General features: G+C 41.5%; 1 protein-coding gene and 1 pseudogene across 5 annotated transcripts in view; both read left to right on the forward strand.

The window, feature by feature from the left end:
- TNIK (TRAF2 and NCK interacting kinase) overlaps nucleotides 1-19967 on the forward strand; it is a 350236-nt gene that overhangs the window by 312853 nt on the left and 17416 nt on the right. For all 5 annotated transcript variants that reach the window (XM_053657848.1, XM_053657844.1, XM_053657845.1 and 2 more), the window contains 4 exons: nucleotides 9471-9600; nucleotides 15801-15965; nucleotides 17907-18018; nucleotides 18813-18983. In XM_053657848.1, coding sequence (XP_053513823.1) covers nucleotides 9471-9600; nucleotides 15801-15965; nucleotides 17907-18018; nucleotides 18813-18983 — 578 coding nt within the window. The remainder of the gene's footprint in view (nucleotides 1-9470; nucleotides 9601-15800; nucleotides 15966-17906; nucleotides 18019-18812; nucleotides 18984-19967) is intronic.
- LOC128626274 (small nuclear ribonucleoprotein E-like) lies at nucleotides 5127-5897 on the forward strand (annotated as a pseudogene).

Below are 19967 nucleotides of genomic sequence, written 5' to 3' on the forward strand. Positions count from 1 at the left end.
GGAGTGCGTGTTGCAGTATGGGGTAGCATGCCAGACGAAGAATCAGGAGTCAGACAATCCTGCAGATTTCTGAGTGTTTGACTTATATCTGTCCCCTGTGAGTCTTTATTTCATATTCTTTATTGTCTCTTTTATGTGATCCTATTTTTGCGGCCTATGACTTTGCCATATACATTCTGTCAGTCTTTTTTCAGGCTTCTTTTTGGATATTTATATCAATATTTATACCTACCTATAATTCCCATTGTATTTATATCCATTACTTTTCTAGATGAAGGAGAGGTTCACTTTTTCTTTTACTCATTGGACTAGATTTTTATGGGAGAATTCCTCCTCCTCTCTACTTGCTTCTCCAGTTCTAACAAACATGTTCATACAATCCCATTTATGGACATTTCTCATTTCCTCCCCCAGAGAAGCACAGGAGCTGCTCTGGTTTTCTGTAACTTTGATAGAATGATGCTACGTTTCCCAACTTCGCTTCTCATTCACCGCCATGTCTTTTGCTCAGCTGCCTGTATTAGTCATCATACCCACTCACTTACTGTAGAGAAGATGCTGTTTCAGGCCATAGACGACTGTCCTCTCCAGCAGGGATTGGAGACACAGGGCTAGCCAGTCTGCAGGAAATGTCACCCATTGATTAACGATCACTACATACAAGCGATTCTGAGAGGCAAATCCAACTTCTGCAGCTGAAAGTCCGTTCTTGTTATCTTAGTGTTGATTACCCAGTTATTAACAATCATAAAGATGCTAAAATGTGACATTATGAGACAAATTTTATTAAATTGGTTTTTTTAAACAGCAAAGTTACTAATCTAGGACATTTCTGTAAAATATGCTGGCCCTCTCAGTTTTTGTCTTGACTTAGCATTGGTTAATTCTCCTAACAGATGTTTTGAATTTATTTTAAGCACTGAGTGTACAACTATCAACATGAGGGTGATAATGAATTTGAGAAGTTGGTAAAGCTTTCACTATGTATCAGACACCATACTGAGGGCATTGACACATTCAAGAAGCACATACCTCAATTCTGCCTTCCAAAAGTTTATGTTCTAGTTGGAAAGAGACAAAATTACACATGGAAATTTTCAGAGGAAAATAATATTTGGTAGAATAACCAAAGACAGCCTTGGAAGGGATATTCAATTGCATTTGGTCTTTAAGCCAAATTTTTCAAGCCTGTTATTGGTGTCACCCCCCCCCCACCTCTAAAGGCAAATCCATCTTACCCCTACTGCAGAAACACCCACCTTTCTAAAATTGCCTGCATAGGCCTTGCTACACTTCTGCTCTAGCGTCTGGGGCTCTCCTGTCCCTTTAGAAATCACCTGCGCACAACCTGGCCTACACGAGTGCAGCCCACCCCTCTGGGCTGCCACCGCGTCTTGAGTGTATTCCTGTAGTGCCTCGAATTGGGGTATTTGTTGCATGTTGTCTCCCTCTCTGGGCTGTGAGATCCCTGAGGCTGTGGACTGTGCCTTGCTCATCTCTCTACTCTAAACATCTCACATGGCATCTGTAATAGAGTTGGCTTTCAGTGACTTTGGTTTACATTTAATTTTGCTAAACTGAAATTGCAAGTCCAGGCTGCAAGGGATTTAGAGCCTGGTGCAGAGGAAGGACATGCACATGTGTAACTGTCACCAAGGCAGAAAAGAACATGGAGTAATATTAGATAGGGGGGAAGGGGGAAAGTGAAGGCCCAGAAGGTCGAGTGTGGTGGGAATGTGGGATGAGTGAGGGGAAGTCTAGAGTAGTGAGCCCAAGTGAGAAGCGTGCACTTGGTCATGCAGCCCTTCGGGAACCATCGAAGGTGTCCTGAGCTGCGGAGTGACACAGTGCGTGAGAATCATTTCAGCAAGGTGATTTGGAAAGAAAACAGACTGGTAAAGCCATTCACAGGATCTATCACCACTCCTGAGATACAATAAATGGACCATCCTTGATGCTTAGAATGGAGGCACAGCCTGACATGGCTCTTGAAGAACTGGAATATTTTAGACAGATTGACATGGTCATCCATGAAATAACATTTAAAATATTTAATTGCAAATGAGACATACTCAGAGAAAAGGTAGAATACAAATGTGTGTATATTCCAGTTTGGTAAAAATACGCATTTTTTGTGACTTTGAAATATATACAGTCTGTTCTGCTACAGCATGATGGTTGTATGCCTAAGTTCACATATTAAAAATTCATTATAAAACGATTATTTCTTTAGGAATAAGGTGTTTTAGAGTTAGAGTGCTTCTTATTTACATTCTTATCACTTTCATTGTCTATTGTTAAGGTAAACCTTTACATTTTGTACTGTGTGTTTTTAGAGCAAAAAATAAAAATATATCACAACATAGCTCACTGCCGTACAGAGCATACGAAATAGCTTCTCAGAAATGGAGCCCAGCTATTCAGACAAGCAGGGGCAGGTTCTGATGTGCAGAGCAACACCTTTTTCCATGTCCAGTGTTGGTTCCATGTTTATAGCACAAGGCATAGCTTATAAGAGTACACATAACTAGATTATATCCCCCAACTTATCAATCGTACCCAGGGACTCACACATAGAAAAATGAGTTGGGAGAGGGAAATAGAGCAAAATTATAATAATGGTCACCTCTGGATGATGCAACTCTAAGGGCTTTTTATTTCTATATATCCAACACTTTCATGATGAGCATGCGCTATTTTTATAATGGGGATACATTAAAAGCTCTATAGACTAGGAGGATAGAAGGAAAGGTGTGTAAGTTGACTTGCATCATATCAAGCAAGTTAAAGGTCATGCTTTCATATCAGAACAACATATATGAGGCCCAGCCCGGATCAGTAGGGATATCTGTCGCTACCATAGTCATGGAATTTTGTACAGACTCACAAAATGGATCCTGGACAACAAAAGTCACATACCTTTGTGTTCCTTCCTTTCTATTTTCACTAGAAAGCCATGGTCCTGACCCTGATGTCCGCCTTGGGGACGATGGTATTTCTCCCCAGACCTGCAGCCGCCTCTGCCCTCCAGTCCATTGTTCAGGTTCCGGCCCTGTTAGTGTGTGGTAGTGGGACTCAGGTCATGCTGTATCCCCACTGCCCTACAACCCTTTCCATCCCTGGGGCCCATAATTGTCCCAGTGTGTGCTCCAGCTGAGCCAGCCTCCTCAGTCCTTCCAAATGCCTGGCAGGCTGCCAGTGTTGGTTCTTTTCCTGAAATGACCTCTCTCTTTGCCCCCCACACTCACAGACATCCTGCCTTATTTGAATATTTGTGCTGTTTTAACACTTATCTGGATGCTAACCTCTGAGTTTCAGAATTCATGTTTTCCTCTGCTTTTTTATTTACTACCTACTGCCAAGCCAAGGGCCTTTCATGTAGCAGGTGTTCAGTAAATGTGTATTGAATTGCATTAAATCAATACTTGCAGGAACACTTTGACTAATCCAATTAGAGGAAAGTATTGTTTCAAACCTGTGGCCTAATTACTATAGTAAATTTCCTATAGTTCACTTCTAATCAGTGGAGGTGTTTTGTTTTTTACAGTCTTTATAGAAATTTGACAATCAGCATTTCCTATCCAGACTCTGTATCAGAAAAATAATTGTGCAACAAAGGATTATTTAACTATAAAATGTTATAGTTGTTTTAGCCTTAGTATTTTTAATTATTGCCTTTTAGAAATTCTTTTATTATTAATAAGTTCTTTTAAAAGTTTTAGATTTACAGAACAATAGAGCAGATAGTACAGAGAATTCCCATGTTACTCCCCCTGCCCCCTGTACACAGTTTCCCGATGGTGTTACAGTATATGGTACGTATGTTACAATTAAGGAACTAATATTGATACAATAACTGAAGTCCATATACAGATTTCTTTACTTTTTTACCTAATTACCTTTTCCTGTTCCAGGATCCCATTCAGGATACCACATTTTCTTTAGTGATTTAGCAGCCATGTCTCCTTGGACTGCTCTTGGCTATGACAGTTTCTTACACTTTCCCTATTACTTGTGAACTTGGCAGTTTTGAGGAGTGCTTATTAGGTATATTATAGAATGCTCCTTTATTGGAATTAGTCTGATGTCAATTTCATGATTAGGCTAAGGCTGTTGTTTAGAGGAGGAAGGTAACAGATAACATGTCATCTTTATCACATCATGTCAAGGGTGACTTATGACTGTTGACATTGACCTTGATCATCAGACTGATGTAGTGACTGTCAGGTTTCTCCAGCATGAAGTGACTCTCCCCTCCTTTCCTTACTGCACTCTTTGCAAGGAGCCATGTGCACAGCTGCACATAAGGAGCAGTCATGTTCTCCCTCTTTTAGAGTGGAGTATCTGCCATAATATATTTGAAATTCTTTTGCACAGGAGATTGGTTTCTTCCTTCCATTTATTAATTTATTTGATCATTTATATCAATATAGACTCATGGATATTTATTTTATACTTTGGATTATGACTCAAACCTTCTTTATTTTGTGGCCCAAATGGTTCCAGCTGTGACCACGGGAAGCTCTTGCGTACCGTTGACTGACATCCCCCATCAAGCACTTTCTTAGTTCCAGACACATAAGATTTTCTAGGCTCATCTTCTGTAGTTCCTCTTCCAATCCTGATTTCAACTATTTCTCCAAGGAGTCCTGATTTCTTTGATTAAAAACAATATTAGAAACCAAGACTTGGGCACTAGGTGTGCTCATTGCTACTGGAATATCACTTATTTTAGGCTCCCTCAACTGACAGAGCAAGGATATGTATGTGTGCATATTACCATGTACACACATATCTATCAGTATCTCTGTACATAGTCATGCACTGGGGAAATGCAGCATTAGGAGATTTCATTGTGTAAACTTCATACAGTGCACTTACACACACCTAGATGGAGTTGGAAAAAGCTTCAGACACCTAAGTGCAAATATCCAACAGGAAGTTGAGTAAATGAGTTTCTGAGTAACGACATTGGATATATTAATTTAGGGTTATTCCACACACAGGTGATGATTGTAAGTGGTTGTAGATAAGGGCATTCCCAAAGGTTATGTATAGTGAAGTAGAATCCTGGGTACCAGTAGCATTTAAGAAGAGCCCATGTAGAAAACAGATAGGGAATGAAGATTAAGAGGAAAACCAGAGAAAAGTTGCATCTTAAGAGCTAGAGAAGAGAGAAGGATGGAGTGGGGTGATTAGTGATCACAGACACAGGCAAGAGGCCAAACACCACAAGAATCAAAGAGTAATCATCGAATTTTTGAGCTAAGAAATGACTTAAAGCATTTCCTGAGGTGTGTGAAGTTGAGTATAGAAAGCAACCATCTGAGGACTGAATCATAGTTCACAAGAAGAACTTTAAGAAAAGAGAGATATTTAGACGTCTGCTTCCAGTTCTTTATTGTAGAAGTAGCTTTTGGAGGTAGCGCATGGCTTAGTGTGGTCGTTGTCATCTTCCACCATGGTGTACCATGGCCAGGGCCAAAAAGTGCAGACAGTGATTGTGTGGCCATCAGCGTCATTTCAGATACTTGCAAAGTAGATCTCAGATTCAGGAGTGGCTTTCTGAGCAAGTGGATATGCAGCTAGAGGGCTGCATCTCTGGTTTTGCGGAGTACATGAACCTCACAGTAGATGGTGCACAAGAGATTCCCTCTAAAAGAAAGTCAAGAAAACGACTAGGTTGGATCACACTAAAAGGAAACAATGTTGCTCTGCTCCAAAGCGTCTCCAACTACAAGTGACTAATGAACTGAGAAATTGTTAAGAAGAAATACAGTTTGTGTTTTTTAGGTGTTCTTTGTTGGGAATAGTCCTTAAAGATTTCTTCATATTGCTTTGATTATCCTTATTTATTACCAGCTGACAGTATATGCTATGGGATTGTTTTTATTTAAAAATTTACATTGTTTCTTTCTAAAACAAAAAGAGAGAGAAATGTAAGTGTAAATGATAAGTTCAGGTTAAGGTCAAGCAAGGAAAACGATTTAACAAAATGAGAGAGAGGAGAGATCTTACAATGTTTGTTGGTCCAAAGAAAGAGGCAGCACAGAGGGAAGGATTGTGAAAACACAGGAAGGAGGAGAAGAAGAAGAAATAATTTCCAGTTAACATTGTCCCTCTGCTCTTCTATTTAGCTTTGTCACTAAATTAGAAATGCCATATTGCTGAGCAATTATTTTGTCTGCCCATCACTTTGTGTCCCTTGTTAGTCCCTCAACCTCCATGAGATTACAATCCTCTAGAACTTGAGAATTGTGTCTTACTTTTTAAATATTTTTTCTAGTATCTAACACAATGTGTATCAGACAATCAACTTTTAACAAGTATGTGAATGAATGAATAAATGAATGTCCAAAGAGCTGATAAAGATTGACATGTCAGCCCTGGCTGGTGTAGCTCAGTGGATTGAACGCGGGCCTGTGAACCATGCGATCGTGGTTCGATTCCCAGTCAGGGCACATGCCTGGATTGCAGGCCAGTTCCCAGTGGGGGACACATGAGAGGCAACCACACATTGATGTTTCTCTCCCTCTCTTTCTCCTTCCCTTCCCCTCTCTCTGAAAATAAATAAATAACATATTAAAAAAAAAAAAAGATTGACATGTCAGAGCACCAAGCTCTAAGCCATCAAAGAAACATACAGGGAAAGAGAGGTTAAAGGATATTCAAAGAAAATTTGTCTCTTGAAAGCCAGGAGAGTAACAGGGACAGAGGGGAGTGATCAGTGACAGGTACAGCAAGAAGTCCTCTTCCATGATTTAAAAATGTTCTGCACTCCCCGAAACATGAACTGTGGCCTTCATTTAGCCTTTTAAAATGAAACAGAGAGAAGCGATTTGGAACATGCAGAAATTGATGGGACTTTTCCATAACCAAAAGAAACTGATTTACATCATACTACATAATAACCAAAAAAATTAATGGTCCGAGCAATTAATATGAGATACACAGAATAACAAACATGTACAAAGTATTCACAATGCAACATACCAGACCTACACATAGAACAACCTTAAACTATTGAAGAGAATTTGCCCACCATTTTAGAGGAAAATTTACTACAGAAGAAATACAGATTATCTTTTACTCAATTTACAAGGAGTATTATTAGTAGAAATAACATTTTTAAAAACCTCAAAATGGCCCAAGCTCCTCACTATAAAAACTTATCCTAGATGAAGTAGTTCTGACTCATAACATTGATATAAAAACTGACCCAGCAAAAAAATAATCTCAGTAAAAACATTCAGCAAGAGGTGAAACTGGCAGTGGCTCACACTATAAAACTATAAAACTTACTGTTGATTAAAAATGGACAAATCTTCTTAATAAAATGTACACCTTTGAAACAGACCCGGGAAACATTGCACTTGGTAGAAGTAGTGACCACAGAAGACAGAGGCCCTGGTGGGTGACGTGGATGGAAACATCACGAATTGGTGTATCAAATCTGTATTAGAAAACTTATATAGAAAATAATCAGGACCACTGGTGATAATTTCAGTAAAATAATCCTGAAAATGCAAAAATTGGGAGAGGAGTTTGACTGAGATATGTGGAAAAATTAATCAAGAAATTGTCTCCATGGAATCAGATTTAGAAAATACTTTTTATGAAAATTCATCCCTATTGATATATTTCTAATAAAAATGTTTGGGTAGAATCACAATATTGTCAGGATAAAACAACAAGTGGAGCCAAAATACCTTTGATCTTTGAACTCCCAGGGGACTCTTTACTAGTGAAAGACAGCTCATTACACAGAGGTGGCCACTGGCAATCCGGTCTCCGAAGGTGGCCGAGAATGCCCATGTGACGGGGAAAAGTGGCTCCCTCCAAGGAGGCCGTAGCTCTTGAGAAACTCCTTTGTTTTTTTATTTCTTTTTTCCACACCATCTTGCCCCAAATAAGAATGTAAGTCAATGAAAAAAAACACAACACAAAATTTTGAATACATGGGTGAAGCCATCCCAGTTTTGAGAACTAGTCTGATTTACTGATGTAGTAATAGGTCAGGAATTCATTGCAGCAATTTCTTCTCCCATGTCTCTGAAATGCTGTTAATACCTCCTTTCTGGGAATGTAATATTGAAAAGTGCTTCTTTGGAACTTCTTCCCAAACTTATTGGTTCTAACCCAATTTTAATCACTTAATTCACTGCTCTAATATAGTCATTGTGAAGTAAGTGTCTTGCTACACATTTTATTTTGGTCTGGACTCATCTTTTCATCTTTGTTTTGGATAAAAATCCCTGACAGATGTAATCTCTGTCCCAGAGACATCGTAAGTCTGAAGTGTTTCTTGCTTCTTGGATTGACTTTCATCAAGTACTTGGACTTTGATAGTATCCAGGTAACCAGAGTTGTTTCTAAAATGTTTAAGAAACAATTAAAAGAACAAAGTGGTAAAAAGTTATAGTTAATACACCCCAAGAGAGAAACAAACGTTGATACCTTTCCTATTTAAAAAAAACCCTCTTCCAAAGAGAGGCAGCGGTAGAAGCAGGATGGCAGCGTGCAGCGCTGAAAACAGAAACCTGCCCACGGGTGAGCCGCGCCGCCTGCCGCGTGCTGCTTCCCCGGACCGCAGGACACACAGAAAACGTCAGCCTCCACTGTCGGGGCCAATGTCAAGCTCCTGTCACCTTCTCCATTATACATTAAACACGAGAGCAAGAAACACACTGGAAACAAATATGCCACAGTGTGGTTTGATTACAGAGCTTTAAGAAAGAACTGAAGACAGTTCAACAGCCTCATTGATGGATGCCCTTAATTGCTATTTCCTCTTTAGAACTAGTGTAAAACTCTGTTCAAACAAGTGATTTTTGCACTTCTACTCTGTGCTAAACTGCTGAGTGTACAGGGCTGAGCAAAGGGACAAGGACTCTTCTCGTGACTGTACATCGTAGTGAGAGACAAGGAGAACATTAAAAGAGAGTCAAAAAAAATACAGAACTACCAATTGTGATAAGCATTACAGAAGAAGGTTAGAGAAAGGAGAGGGTCCAGTGGGAGAAGACATAGGCAGACAGTGATAAAGGCTTCTCAGGCTAAGTATCATTTAAGGTGAAATCAGATACATGAGAGCCAAGAGCCAGGGTGGGAGAAAGCCTTCCAGGCAGAGAGAACTGCATGTGCAGAAACACAAGCCAGGGCACCTGCTGGTCACAGAAGGGGCAGGGAGGGCGGGGAGATGGTGCAGAGCCCAGGCCCTCACTCTGACTGCTGGGCGGAAAGCAGGAGAGGTGCGGCATGTTGACAAAGTGGGACACCAGTTCAAGCATCAGTGCAATGTTAACAATGAATGTGGAATGTACGGAAGGCCAGTAGACTGGATACTGAAAAATGGTTAAAATGGTAAATGTTATGTTATGTATGTTGTACCACAATAAAAAATGAACATGGACAAGAAACCGCGTTCCCTCAACATGCATAATCGTGAATATTGTCCTTTTCCATCTCAGACCAACAGGCGCTCCCGGGGGCACGGAGCAGTACAACGTGGGAATGGTCGGCACGCACGGGCTGGAGACCTCTCACGCAGATGCGTTCAGTGGCAGTATTTCAAGAGAGGGAACTTTGATGATAAGAGAGGTAAGTCGGTATAAAAATTGTGGAGGGAAAGGGCATTTCTTAATTGGTTTTTATATTAGAGTTTTCACAGAGTGTGTTTATGGCATGCATTTTAAGTATGGAGGTAGGGAGCTTGTGTTTTTCTAAATGGTTGAGTGATTTTAGTTGTCCACCGCCTTCTTTCTTGTATCCTTCTACGCTTTCATAGTGTGACTCGATTCCATTAGTCCAAATTCTTTCCTAGGAGCTGTGCAAATCGGAATATAGAATTTGAGCCTGAGGATATAAAACTGACAAACCCAGATGTTTTGCTCTGAATAGCATCTTTGGCCTTGTTATGCCTCCTCCTCTCATAGTTTTACCCTTCTGGATGTAATGTAGAAAATGCTCGGTAGTTCCAAGAATATCTTATCTAGTTAAATCAACATTTAAAAGACTACTAAGCTGTACTGGTGAAAGGACAAAGAAGCATGAGCCTTAGCACTTTGATTTTTTTTAACTCTGAGAACATCATTTCATTTGGGAGGAGGTCCACATGTTTCCTTTCACCTGTCCCTTCGCCATGCAGAATCTGTGCTGACCAGAAGGGCCTTGACAAATTATTATTATTTTATTTTTTATCATTTCTTAATTTTAATGTTCAAATACAGTTGTCTCCGTTTTCCCACAACCACTCTCCCCTGCCCCATCCACCCCCACCTCCCACCCCCAGTCTTTGGTTTTGTCCATGGGTCCTTTATACATGTTCTTTGATGACCCTTTCCCTTCTTTCCCCCATTATTTCCCTCCCCCCTCCCCTTTGGTTACTGTCAACAAAACAAACAAGCAAGCAAAATATATCCAGACATCGAAATTATAATTCTTCTTTTCTTCTTTTTCACATCATGGTTATCATGCAAGTTTGACACCAGGTCTTTCCTTGGAAAGAAAGTAATGGCTGATTGCATTGGGTAAAAGTTATTTGACCTCTCTCCCTGCATCTCTTTTATCATGAATAAATTTTCATAAATAATAGTGTATGATTCATCACATGATTGGGAAGGTTAAATGAGTTAAGACATGTAAGCATTCAATACACACTAACTCTCTTATTTCATTCTCTCCATAGAATTGAGCTTTCCTTTTATGTGTTATTACTCCCCACTCCTTTCTCTGAAACATAAACATTTATCATCTGTCATTCTGCCTCCTCAGCTGGGACGTACTAGGAAACCCTAATAGCAGGCTTTGCTCTCCAAAAAGTCAGGGTCATCTCACTTTTATGAGAAAGTAAGGAACTGTAGTTTTAGGATGAATAAAGCCATTGAAGAAATAATTGGCAGTAGGGCTAACACTGGAAGTGTAGTTCACAAAGCAACTTGTTAGAATTCCATTTTATGGCCTTGCCGAATCTTTTAAGTAGACTTTGAAGAGTCCTCTCACATAAGCCTGAAATGAAAAATGAACCTGGCTATTGAAGTAGACATTGGACGGTGCTGGTATATAAATCTCCCAGTGTGCTGAATGGACAATTCCAACACATGTGCAGAGGGCTTCTATCACTGTGGCTTGCCACCTGGGAAAACATGAGGGGAAATGTTCTGGAGTGAGTTACTCCCTGACTCCAAATAAAAGGATCCTGATTTCTAATGTGGTTTAAAATTTGCTTGAATCTTTACAACAGAGTCAATACCTGGAAGCAGATATTGTAGCCACATTTCCAGCTCAGTTGGCAGCCACATGCAAATAGCTGCATGTTATTTAAAGCACTCCAATATTCAATGACCACAATCAATCACTTTGAAACTAGAATTCACCACTATCTCATATGAATTAGATCTGTTGGGGGCTCTGAAATCTTTTTATCCTCTCAAAATTTTTTTTTACTTTTTATTTATTGATTTTAGAGAAAGAGCAAGGAAGGAAGGGAAGAGGCGGGGAGAGAAACATCAACTTGTTCCACTTGTTTATACAATCACTGGTGGATTCTTGTATGTGCCCTGACCTGGGATCAACCCCACAACCTTGGCATGTCAGGATGATGCTCTAACCAGCTGAGCTACTCAGCTGGGGCTCTTTATCCTCTCAATTTTTAAATTCTACCTTTCCCAGATGTGGGAAATAGCAAAACTTAATTTTAAAATAGCAAAACTTAATTTGAACTTCATTAAAAGTGTATACAAGGTCTGTTTCCAGAAAGCACGCAGCCAGGTACTATGACAAATAGAGAAGATATTTATTGAAGAAGATACAAGATACAAGAAACATTGTACATGGGACAATGATCCCTCAGTCCCCTTCTAAGTAGGCACCTTGGGACCTCACACAGTTCTCCCAATCACCATCAGCTGGCCTGTCATATTCTCCTGAATCTCACTGATGGTCTGAAATCTCTTCCTGTTCAAGGGTGATTTTAATTTTGGGAAAAGCCAGAGGTAGCAGGGTGCCAAATCTGGGTTGTCAAGGGGCTAAGTCACCTGGGTGATTCGATGTTTTTCCAAAAAAATTCTGTACAAAATATGATGCATGAGTGGGTGCAATGTTATAATAAAGCTGCCAGTCACCCGTTGCCCACAGCTGTGGCCTCCTGAATCATTCAAATAGTTTCCATGGAGAAACGTTCAAGTTTAATGCAAAAGTTAATGCAGATTTATTGCTCTACTCATTCTGTCATTCTGAATGTGATGGCCACACAGTAGACATGCTCACTCAGTGTTGTCTGTCACCCCCACTGACCAATACAGTGAAGTCGTCATTGTTAGCACATGCACATTCCAGTCCACTCTCCTTGGCTGCCAGGTTACATCAATTTTACACAAAACATTCTTGCTATATTAACAATGGTTGGACTTTTTCTGGACAGACTTTGTATAATAAAAAAATATATGCAAGTTCAAGTATGTCCCTGACAATAAATAAGAAAATAAAATTAAAACATATTATAATAGAACTTATTTTATAAGGTGCTATTAGCTTAGTCCCTAAGACAAGCATCAAGGAGTACTTGCTCAACTCATCATTCTTATGAGAGTGGACCAGCAGATTCTGTGGGAACATACTGGCTACCCTGCCCGTGATCTTGTCAAATGCACAAATGAGCCCTTATAGTGCACTCCCCTGTCCCTGGGCTTCTACTTTCACTACCCTTATGGCCCCACCAGGCCTTTCTTTATTCTAGTTCTAGAACACACCACACCAGCTGCCGTCTGCCTCTTTGTCCATAGGGCCCATCTGCTGGAAGAACTGTTCTCCCTTCCCACCACTTCCCATTCTTCACCTAGCAGCCGGTGTGGGCCTGGCTCAGCCTTCCCTTTCTTCTGGCAGCCTCTCCTGGGACTCCATGGGCCTTGGTCCTTAGTACCTTCCTTACTGACCAACTAATGACCTCTCTAGGGTCTGTCCACCCTAGTGAACCAGAACACTAGCTTATCACCATGAAGCCTCTATTGTTTCCAAGTAATAGGAAAAATAACCCAAACAGCTTAAGCACAAAAGTGGAGTAGGTATCAGAGATGGGGAACAAAGATTCAGAGGCATTTCATCGAAGGACACCAAAGGCAGAGAGTGAACCGGGACCCCATGCAGGGCTGTGCAGGCACTGAAAAGTGATCAGGAGCTCAGGCAGCTTCTCACGTGCTCACCTCCGGCTGCCTCGCTGTTTCCTCCACACGTCCCCTGTGGTCTGTGTCTCACAGAGCAGCTTTCTCTCCACCCCCCCCACACACGTGCTCTCATCCCCCAGAACCCCCATTGCGAGACAGTCACCACATCCCAGTCCAGCTGTCCAGCAGAGGCTGACCAGTGTTTCTCAGGCCTAATAGTAGATTCCAGTGGGAACCTGAACCTCCTTGGCTCAGGTGTCCACTCCTGGTCCAGTCGCCTAGAGCAGAGCCACCTGCCACAGCAGCCACCCAGAGCACCTGGGCTTTGCCACCAGACAGCCTTGGTTCAAACCCTGATTTCACCACTGAAACCTGTGTCAGTCAGGACAAGTTAATTGAACTTTTCACATTGAAGTTTTCCATCTATAAAATGAGAAGCTAACACATGGTGTTATTGGGAGGATATAAACATAAAGTGCTTAGCATGGCATATGTCCCACGCATATATTGGAACATCTTAGTGCCCACCCCTGTGGAAATGGTGAGGGCATGAAGGTTACAGAGATCTGAGGGGTTCTGTTAATACGGTCCTAGGGGGTACGACTATTGTGCACTTGTTTTTGTATTCCCAGCAGAATGCCTGGCACACAAAAGATACTTAATTTGAAGGAGGTACTGGTTAATTGAACAAGAGGGTGATGACCCAGAAGTGGGAAGATTGAGGGGTCATTGCTGGGCTCCTTCAAGCTTCTCCCAGTCGGGGCTGTTCCCCTTCATGAGCCTCTTCAGGCCTAAGAGAACCACTGGGTCTGCATCCGTTTTTGGCTTGAGACAGAATGCTGATGATAGAAGAGAGATCGCAGAACTCTAAAGAGATAAGGTGTGATTTATGCTCCTGGAAAGCTGGGGGAGATGTTCAAAAGCTTTTAAATATTTGAACAGAAGTTAGAAAAATGGAGAAGCTGCCCAGTACAATAAAATGCATTAGTATGGAACCCCCAAAATGTCGTTAGCTGGTGTAATGTTCAGATGAGCCATGTGGCAAAATGAATCCAGAAAATGCCTCTTTCTGGGACACATTATAGGCCAGAAGCACGTTGACAAAAAATATAGAGGTCACTATGCTCTGCGGTTACTTCTCAAGCTTCCTGGTAACATCAGTTACATACACCCCTTCTGGAATTTGGGAGTCTGCTTCTCTTAGGAAAAAAAGCTCCTCCTTTCCCTTCCAGCTAGAGGCAGGTGCAGAACTGGAGTTACAAAAACAGGACAGTTTCTGGAAAGAAAAAGCCAGTCTGGTGAGGTGGTCACAGAAACAGCATGAACCCTCGCCCATGCCAGCCAGCCACAAACAAGGCAGGGAGTGCACTCACTCTGTTCCTGGCTGATTCCGGCATGTTCAGCAAAATGCCTTACATTTAGTAGGCTTCAAAAATGTTGGGTAAATGAGCAGAAAAAAAGGCAAGGAAGGAACTGGTTACTAAGTCAGGTCTGCTCTAAGAGCCCTCAAGGATCTAGTCGCATGAGTGTTAAATTAAAAAGCGCAGTGCCAGCCAGGACTACGGTGTGGTGGGCATTGGCTTTCAGGGAGCGCCATTGTCCTTCAATCCTGTATTTTGTCCCTGGGATTTTAGGAAGGGGGCTTTGCTCTCCCAAGCAGTGATTTACAATGTGTTGGGTCAGGCGGCTCTATCAGTAAAAATGTTAGAGCGTGCCGCAGACTACAGTGTATTTATTTACAAGTCATGCATTTGTTCTACTGCACTAACATATTGTATACATTATAAAATACCTTTAAAGAGCATTTAAAAAAGATGCATAAATGGTATTTCAAATGCTTTGCTAGTCATGATGGCTTCATTTTTTTAACTGGCTGCTATCACAAGGCACCATAGCTACTTCTGAGAAATTCAACATTAGTAGTAGTAGATTGTAAATCTATATTTTCAAGTAATCTTTGCAACACGGTGATCCAAACCATGGATCATCACCACGTTTGGGGGGTTTGGGATTTTGTTTTGTTTTGTTTTTTGGAGGGGAAAGTTGGTGGATTTGGGGGGGTGGGAGGGTAATTCCTCTCAGACCCGATTAATCATCGTTCTGACTTCATGACTGCCAAAGAACCCTGTGGTTGCGTATCTCCTGTATTTTCTTGGCATACACGTGTGCATGGCTTATTAGTGTTATCTCATCCTACTGCCTCTTTTCAGCAACACTTTAGAGCATGTGTCTGTTTTGTGGGTCTGTGTCATTATAACCTGGTAACAGGGTCCCCAGATTCCGTCCATACACACACCGATGTGTGTGCACAGGAACAGGTACACAAATACTTGCAAGTACGGGCCCCACCCAACCCCCCACCTGCAGCATCCCTGTCTTCCCACAGCAAACCCCCACATTCTATGTGGCCCCAGACTGCCCTTCCTGCAGCAGCATCAGACCTCAGGGTCAGTCCATACACTAAATATTAGCAAAGCTTAACTTCTTTCTTATTTTCTTAGGTAAAATAGACACATGAGTGGAATCTTCCCACTCTCCAGTGGGTGGATGTGGAGACGACATTGCCTACACTATGTGAGGGGTGAGGTCACGCTGTAGCCTTTGCTTCCCCCTATGATGCCCCATTTGTTTGCTCCCCAGACCTCTGCAGAGAAGAAGCGATCTGGCCACAGTGACAGCAATGGCTTTGCCGGCCACATCAATCTCCCAGACCTGGTGCAGCAGAGTCATTCCCCGGCTGGGACCCCGACTGAGGGCCTGGGACGCGTTTCCACGCACTCCCAGGAAATGGACTCTGGGACTGAAGTAGGTGCTGGGCAGCAGCCATGATAGCTCTACTCTTTTTCAGGGCGTTCTGAAACCCTTCTCTCTTCAAGAATGAGTCTTTGCTGAGCTCCCAGAAATGTGTTCGGTTGGTTTCTACTACATAGCTGCTTATGCATATCCTCAGCTAGGGGAAACCATAGGAGCAGAGCAGTGAAAAGTTCTCAGATATCATCAACACCTGACTTCACAGATGAGGTTCACAGAGACTAAGAGCCCTACCCAAGGCATAATAAGGCTGGTTTGTGACAGAGCTAAGACCAGTATTGGGACCTCCTACCTGCTTGGCCAGTGGTAAGAACTTCATTCAGCCTATAGCAATTCCAGGGCCAGTAGTTGAGGTTCATATTTATAAAAATATAGTCAAACTAAGTTTGACTTACATGAAATGAGGTTGAAATGACTTATGAAAAATAAAAATCAATAAATAGATATGTTCTCAAACTCCAAATAGATACTTTGGAGACTCTAAATTGCATGAGAAAGAGAAAAATGGGACATTATCTTTCCTAGAGGGAGAAAGTCCTGGAAAAAAGCTTCAACAGGCATGGTGATTAGGTAGTGCGCGTAGATGTCATTGGCCACACTGATCCATAAGAAGAGCTCTCAGCTGCTGGTCATATTTCACAAGCAGTCCTATGAATCACAGTTAGGCCCTCCCTACATGGGTTTATAAAGGCATGTGCACTGTTGTTTTTAATGTTGCGCACTAATTTCTTGCGATCCATGCTTTGGATGGTAAAGTTACAGAGTAAACAAGCTTTGTTCACCTGAAGGAAAAGAACACAGAGGGGTATTCACAGACGTCTTCTAAAGACCAGTGGACTGCATGGATGTGAAAGCGCTCTGTTTGGGGGGCGGGTCCTACCTTACAGAGGATGAGGTGGTTGTGATTTTATAAGATGGAAGGGAAACCTTAGCTTTGTGGTTTTCTTCTTACGTGTTTAGGGATCTTGGGATGTTGGTTAGATTTTTAAGTGAAAACCTAAAAATACAACTAAAAAGGCAGTTGAAGACACTTATACAAAAAAAAAGAGGTGTTTCTTATGTTGAGTGCAGGTCTGTTTGTGATATTAAAAGAACTTGAAATAGTAGAAGGAATGGAGAGGACAGACAAAATGGAGAGATGGTTATTGAAGCTCCTTTTACGAAACTCAGACATGGAATATCATCACATGAAGCCTGATATTTGAGTTTACTGCTCCATAGTCCACTTCTGACTTCATGTCTTCCTGGTGCTTCCCAAGCCCTTCAGATTTATCTTTTAAGTGAGTCCTCAAGGTGCATTGCCTACAAACCTGGTATTTTCATAAAGTCCCACGTAAGGCATGTGAATGTAAGTATCCTTTTAAGGGCACTATCCTGCTAAGGAAAAATCTTTGATTCCTTCATGAAATTGTCCCTGAACTAAAGATTGTAAGGCTTCTTGAGCCAACACCAATCCACCAGCATCACAAGGCCACTGTGGAAGGGCCTGCGTCCCCAAGAGAGAGCCTTTGGATGACCATGTGTTCAAGCCAAGTGCTGCTGTGAGGACATGCTTAGTTTATTGCCAACTGCACCAGCTTTTCTTAAGAAAAGTTGGACAATAGGAGATTGTTTTTACTTCAAGGGAGAAGTGAGCTCTGTCACCAGTCATCTTACCAGATATTAAGGGGCCACATACAATCCAAATCTAATTTATTTGCTGTCACTCTAGCAGTCTGATAATGAAACCCTGCAAAGGCACAATGGCTAGTGAGTAACAAACACCAGGAGCAGCTTGGGAGAGAGGCACGCACTTTGATCAGGGGTTTAGAGTGTGAGCATCTGGACAGACTTGAGAGTCTATAATTATTTTAAAGCCCAAACAAAGTACTATTAGCAGTATTTGTTGCTGTAGTATTTATTAATGTGCTCTTATTCTTCTTGCTTTTTGGCTAGTATGGCATGGGAAGCAGCACTAAAGCATCCTTCACCCCCTTTGTGGACCCCAGAGTGTACCAGACGTCTCCCACTGATGAAGATGAAGAGGATGAAGAATCATCAGCCACAGGTAAGCAAGGTGGCCCTGGTATTTTAGAAATAGCTTAGCTTTCCTTTCTAGTATCACTTGATAAAAAAATCAATCATTAACTAGTTCTATACTTAACCCATTTACTCCTTAGGCCCTGCGTTAAAAGGAATATTTTTATTTTTAATTATTACTTTTGTAGAATTCTCAAAATTTTTTTCCTCTTTTTATTTATTTAATTTCATTTCTGGTAGGAATCCAAAGGTTTCCAGGGGCCCTAGGAAAAGCTGTTCATCAGAGATCTCCAAATCTAGCACATATTTCTCAAAAGCAATTTCTGGGTACAGTGCTGTGCACACAGTAGACACTTAATAAGTGCGTGTTGAGTTGTGTTGGGTTCCAGGTGTGTGCTTCCTGCTGCAGAAGCTGGCTGCTTTCAAGGAGGGTCTTGCTTTCTAGACTTCTGCAACTCACTAATCATCAGACTCAACTTAGGCCAATTTGTCCATTGATTAGGTAGAATTTCAAAAAGTAACTCTTCCCTGCATATATGATGGGAGATGAGGGTGGTGTATTTAATTTCGTGAGATAATTATCAAGTTCCCAAACGACTCCAGTGGTGCCCATAAGCCTGTTTTACTAATGGGCAAAACACTGCTTCTCTGAATGACTCATACTTTATCCTACTTAAAAAAACATAAAGTTTCAGAGTTGTTCGCCTTTGCTATAATGCACACTAAACAAGGAGAAATCATTGTGTTCTGAAGCTGCTTCTCCATGACTCCACTGGTTACTTTTTAAGGTGCCGCTGACTTCTCTGATTCTTTTTCTCAAAGCTCTGTTTACTAGTGAACTTCTTAGGCAAGAGCAAGCCAAACTCAATGAAGCAAGAAAGATTTCAGTGGTAAACGTAAACCCAACCAACATTCGGCCTCACAGTGACACACCGGAAATCAGAAAATACAAGAAACGATTCAATTCAGAAATACTTTGTGCAGCTCTGTGGGGTAAGTTGGTGCTCTCTCCTGCTCAGTAATGAATTGACCCTCAAACATTTAGAGCTTATGGATCTTACCATCAGAAGAGTTCTGCTGGAATCATGGGGGTCAGAGACCTGACTTGGGGACTCTCTTGGCCTCAGGAACAATCAAGAGCAGTTTTATATGTCGCAGGAACTGATAGCCTAATTCTCAGGATCACAGAATGAGACTCAGAACCATCTTACATAAGTGATGGACTCAAGCTAACAACAGACCTAGCTACCACCAATGTGCCCAACACTGAGTAACGTGCCCCACTTTCTGTGATCCCTACAAATCTTATGAGGGGAATAGTGGTGTACCTCTATTTCACAGCTGGAAAATTAGCCCAGCATATTTTCATGAATTGCCAAAGGCTACTAGTAGTAGCAGGATAAACTTGGAAAGAACAATAGAGGATGAACCCTCCCTTTTAGTTCAAGACATCAACCTTTAGTTCTTATCAAAATGATCTGTAGGGTTTAGCTGACCTCAAACTCAGTGTAGGTGTGATGAGATTCTATCGAAGCCCTGGTTGGTGTTACTATAAATATCATGGACGGATCAAGGAAAGACATGGCCCATCTCTGTACCCACCTAATGTGCCAAGCCTGATTTGGGCACCACCATTTTATAAAGACAAAGGCATTTCAGATGTTAGTGGTAAAGAGTGTGAAGCCCCAAAACCATTTCATGGGAGGTATGATGGAGAGAAGTAAGGCTCTATCCTCTGGAGAAGAGATAGCAGACAGCAAGCTGGGCATGTTTAATAGTGAATATGTAGATGAAAGAGCAGATATTGATGTTCCTCGTAACATAGACATACAACAAGCAAGGGAAATTAGAAAGTTATTATTCATGAATGTAGCACATTGCACGGTGGACTTCTCAGTGTATATGTGTGTGCTGTGTGTCGAGGGGGCAGTGATTTGCCCACGGATGAATTCTTAGCACTGTAGCTATCCAGACAAG

This window comes from Artibeus jamaicensis, unplaced genomic scaffold (genome assembly GCF_021234435.1).
Source record: "Artibeus jamaicensis isolate MK-2021 breed Jamaican fruit bat unplaced genomic scaffold, CSHL_Jam_final scaffold_474, whole genome shotgun sequence".
Classification (NCBI taxonomy): domain Eukaryota; kingdom Metazoa; phylum Chordata; class Mammalia; order Chiroptera; family Phyllostomidae; genus Artibeus; species Artibeus jamaicensis.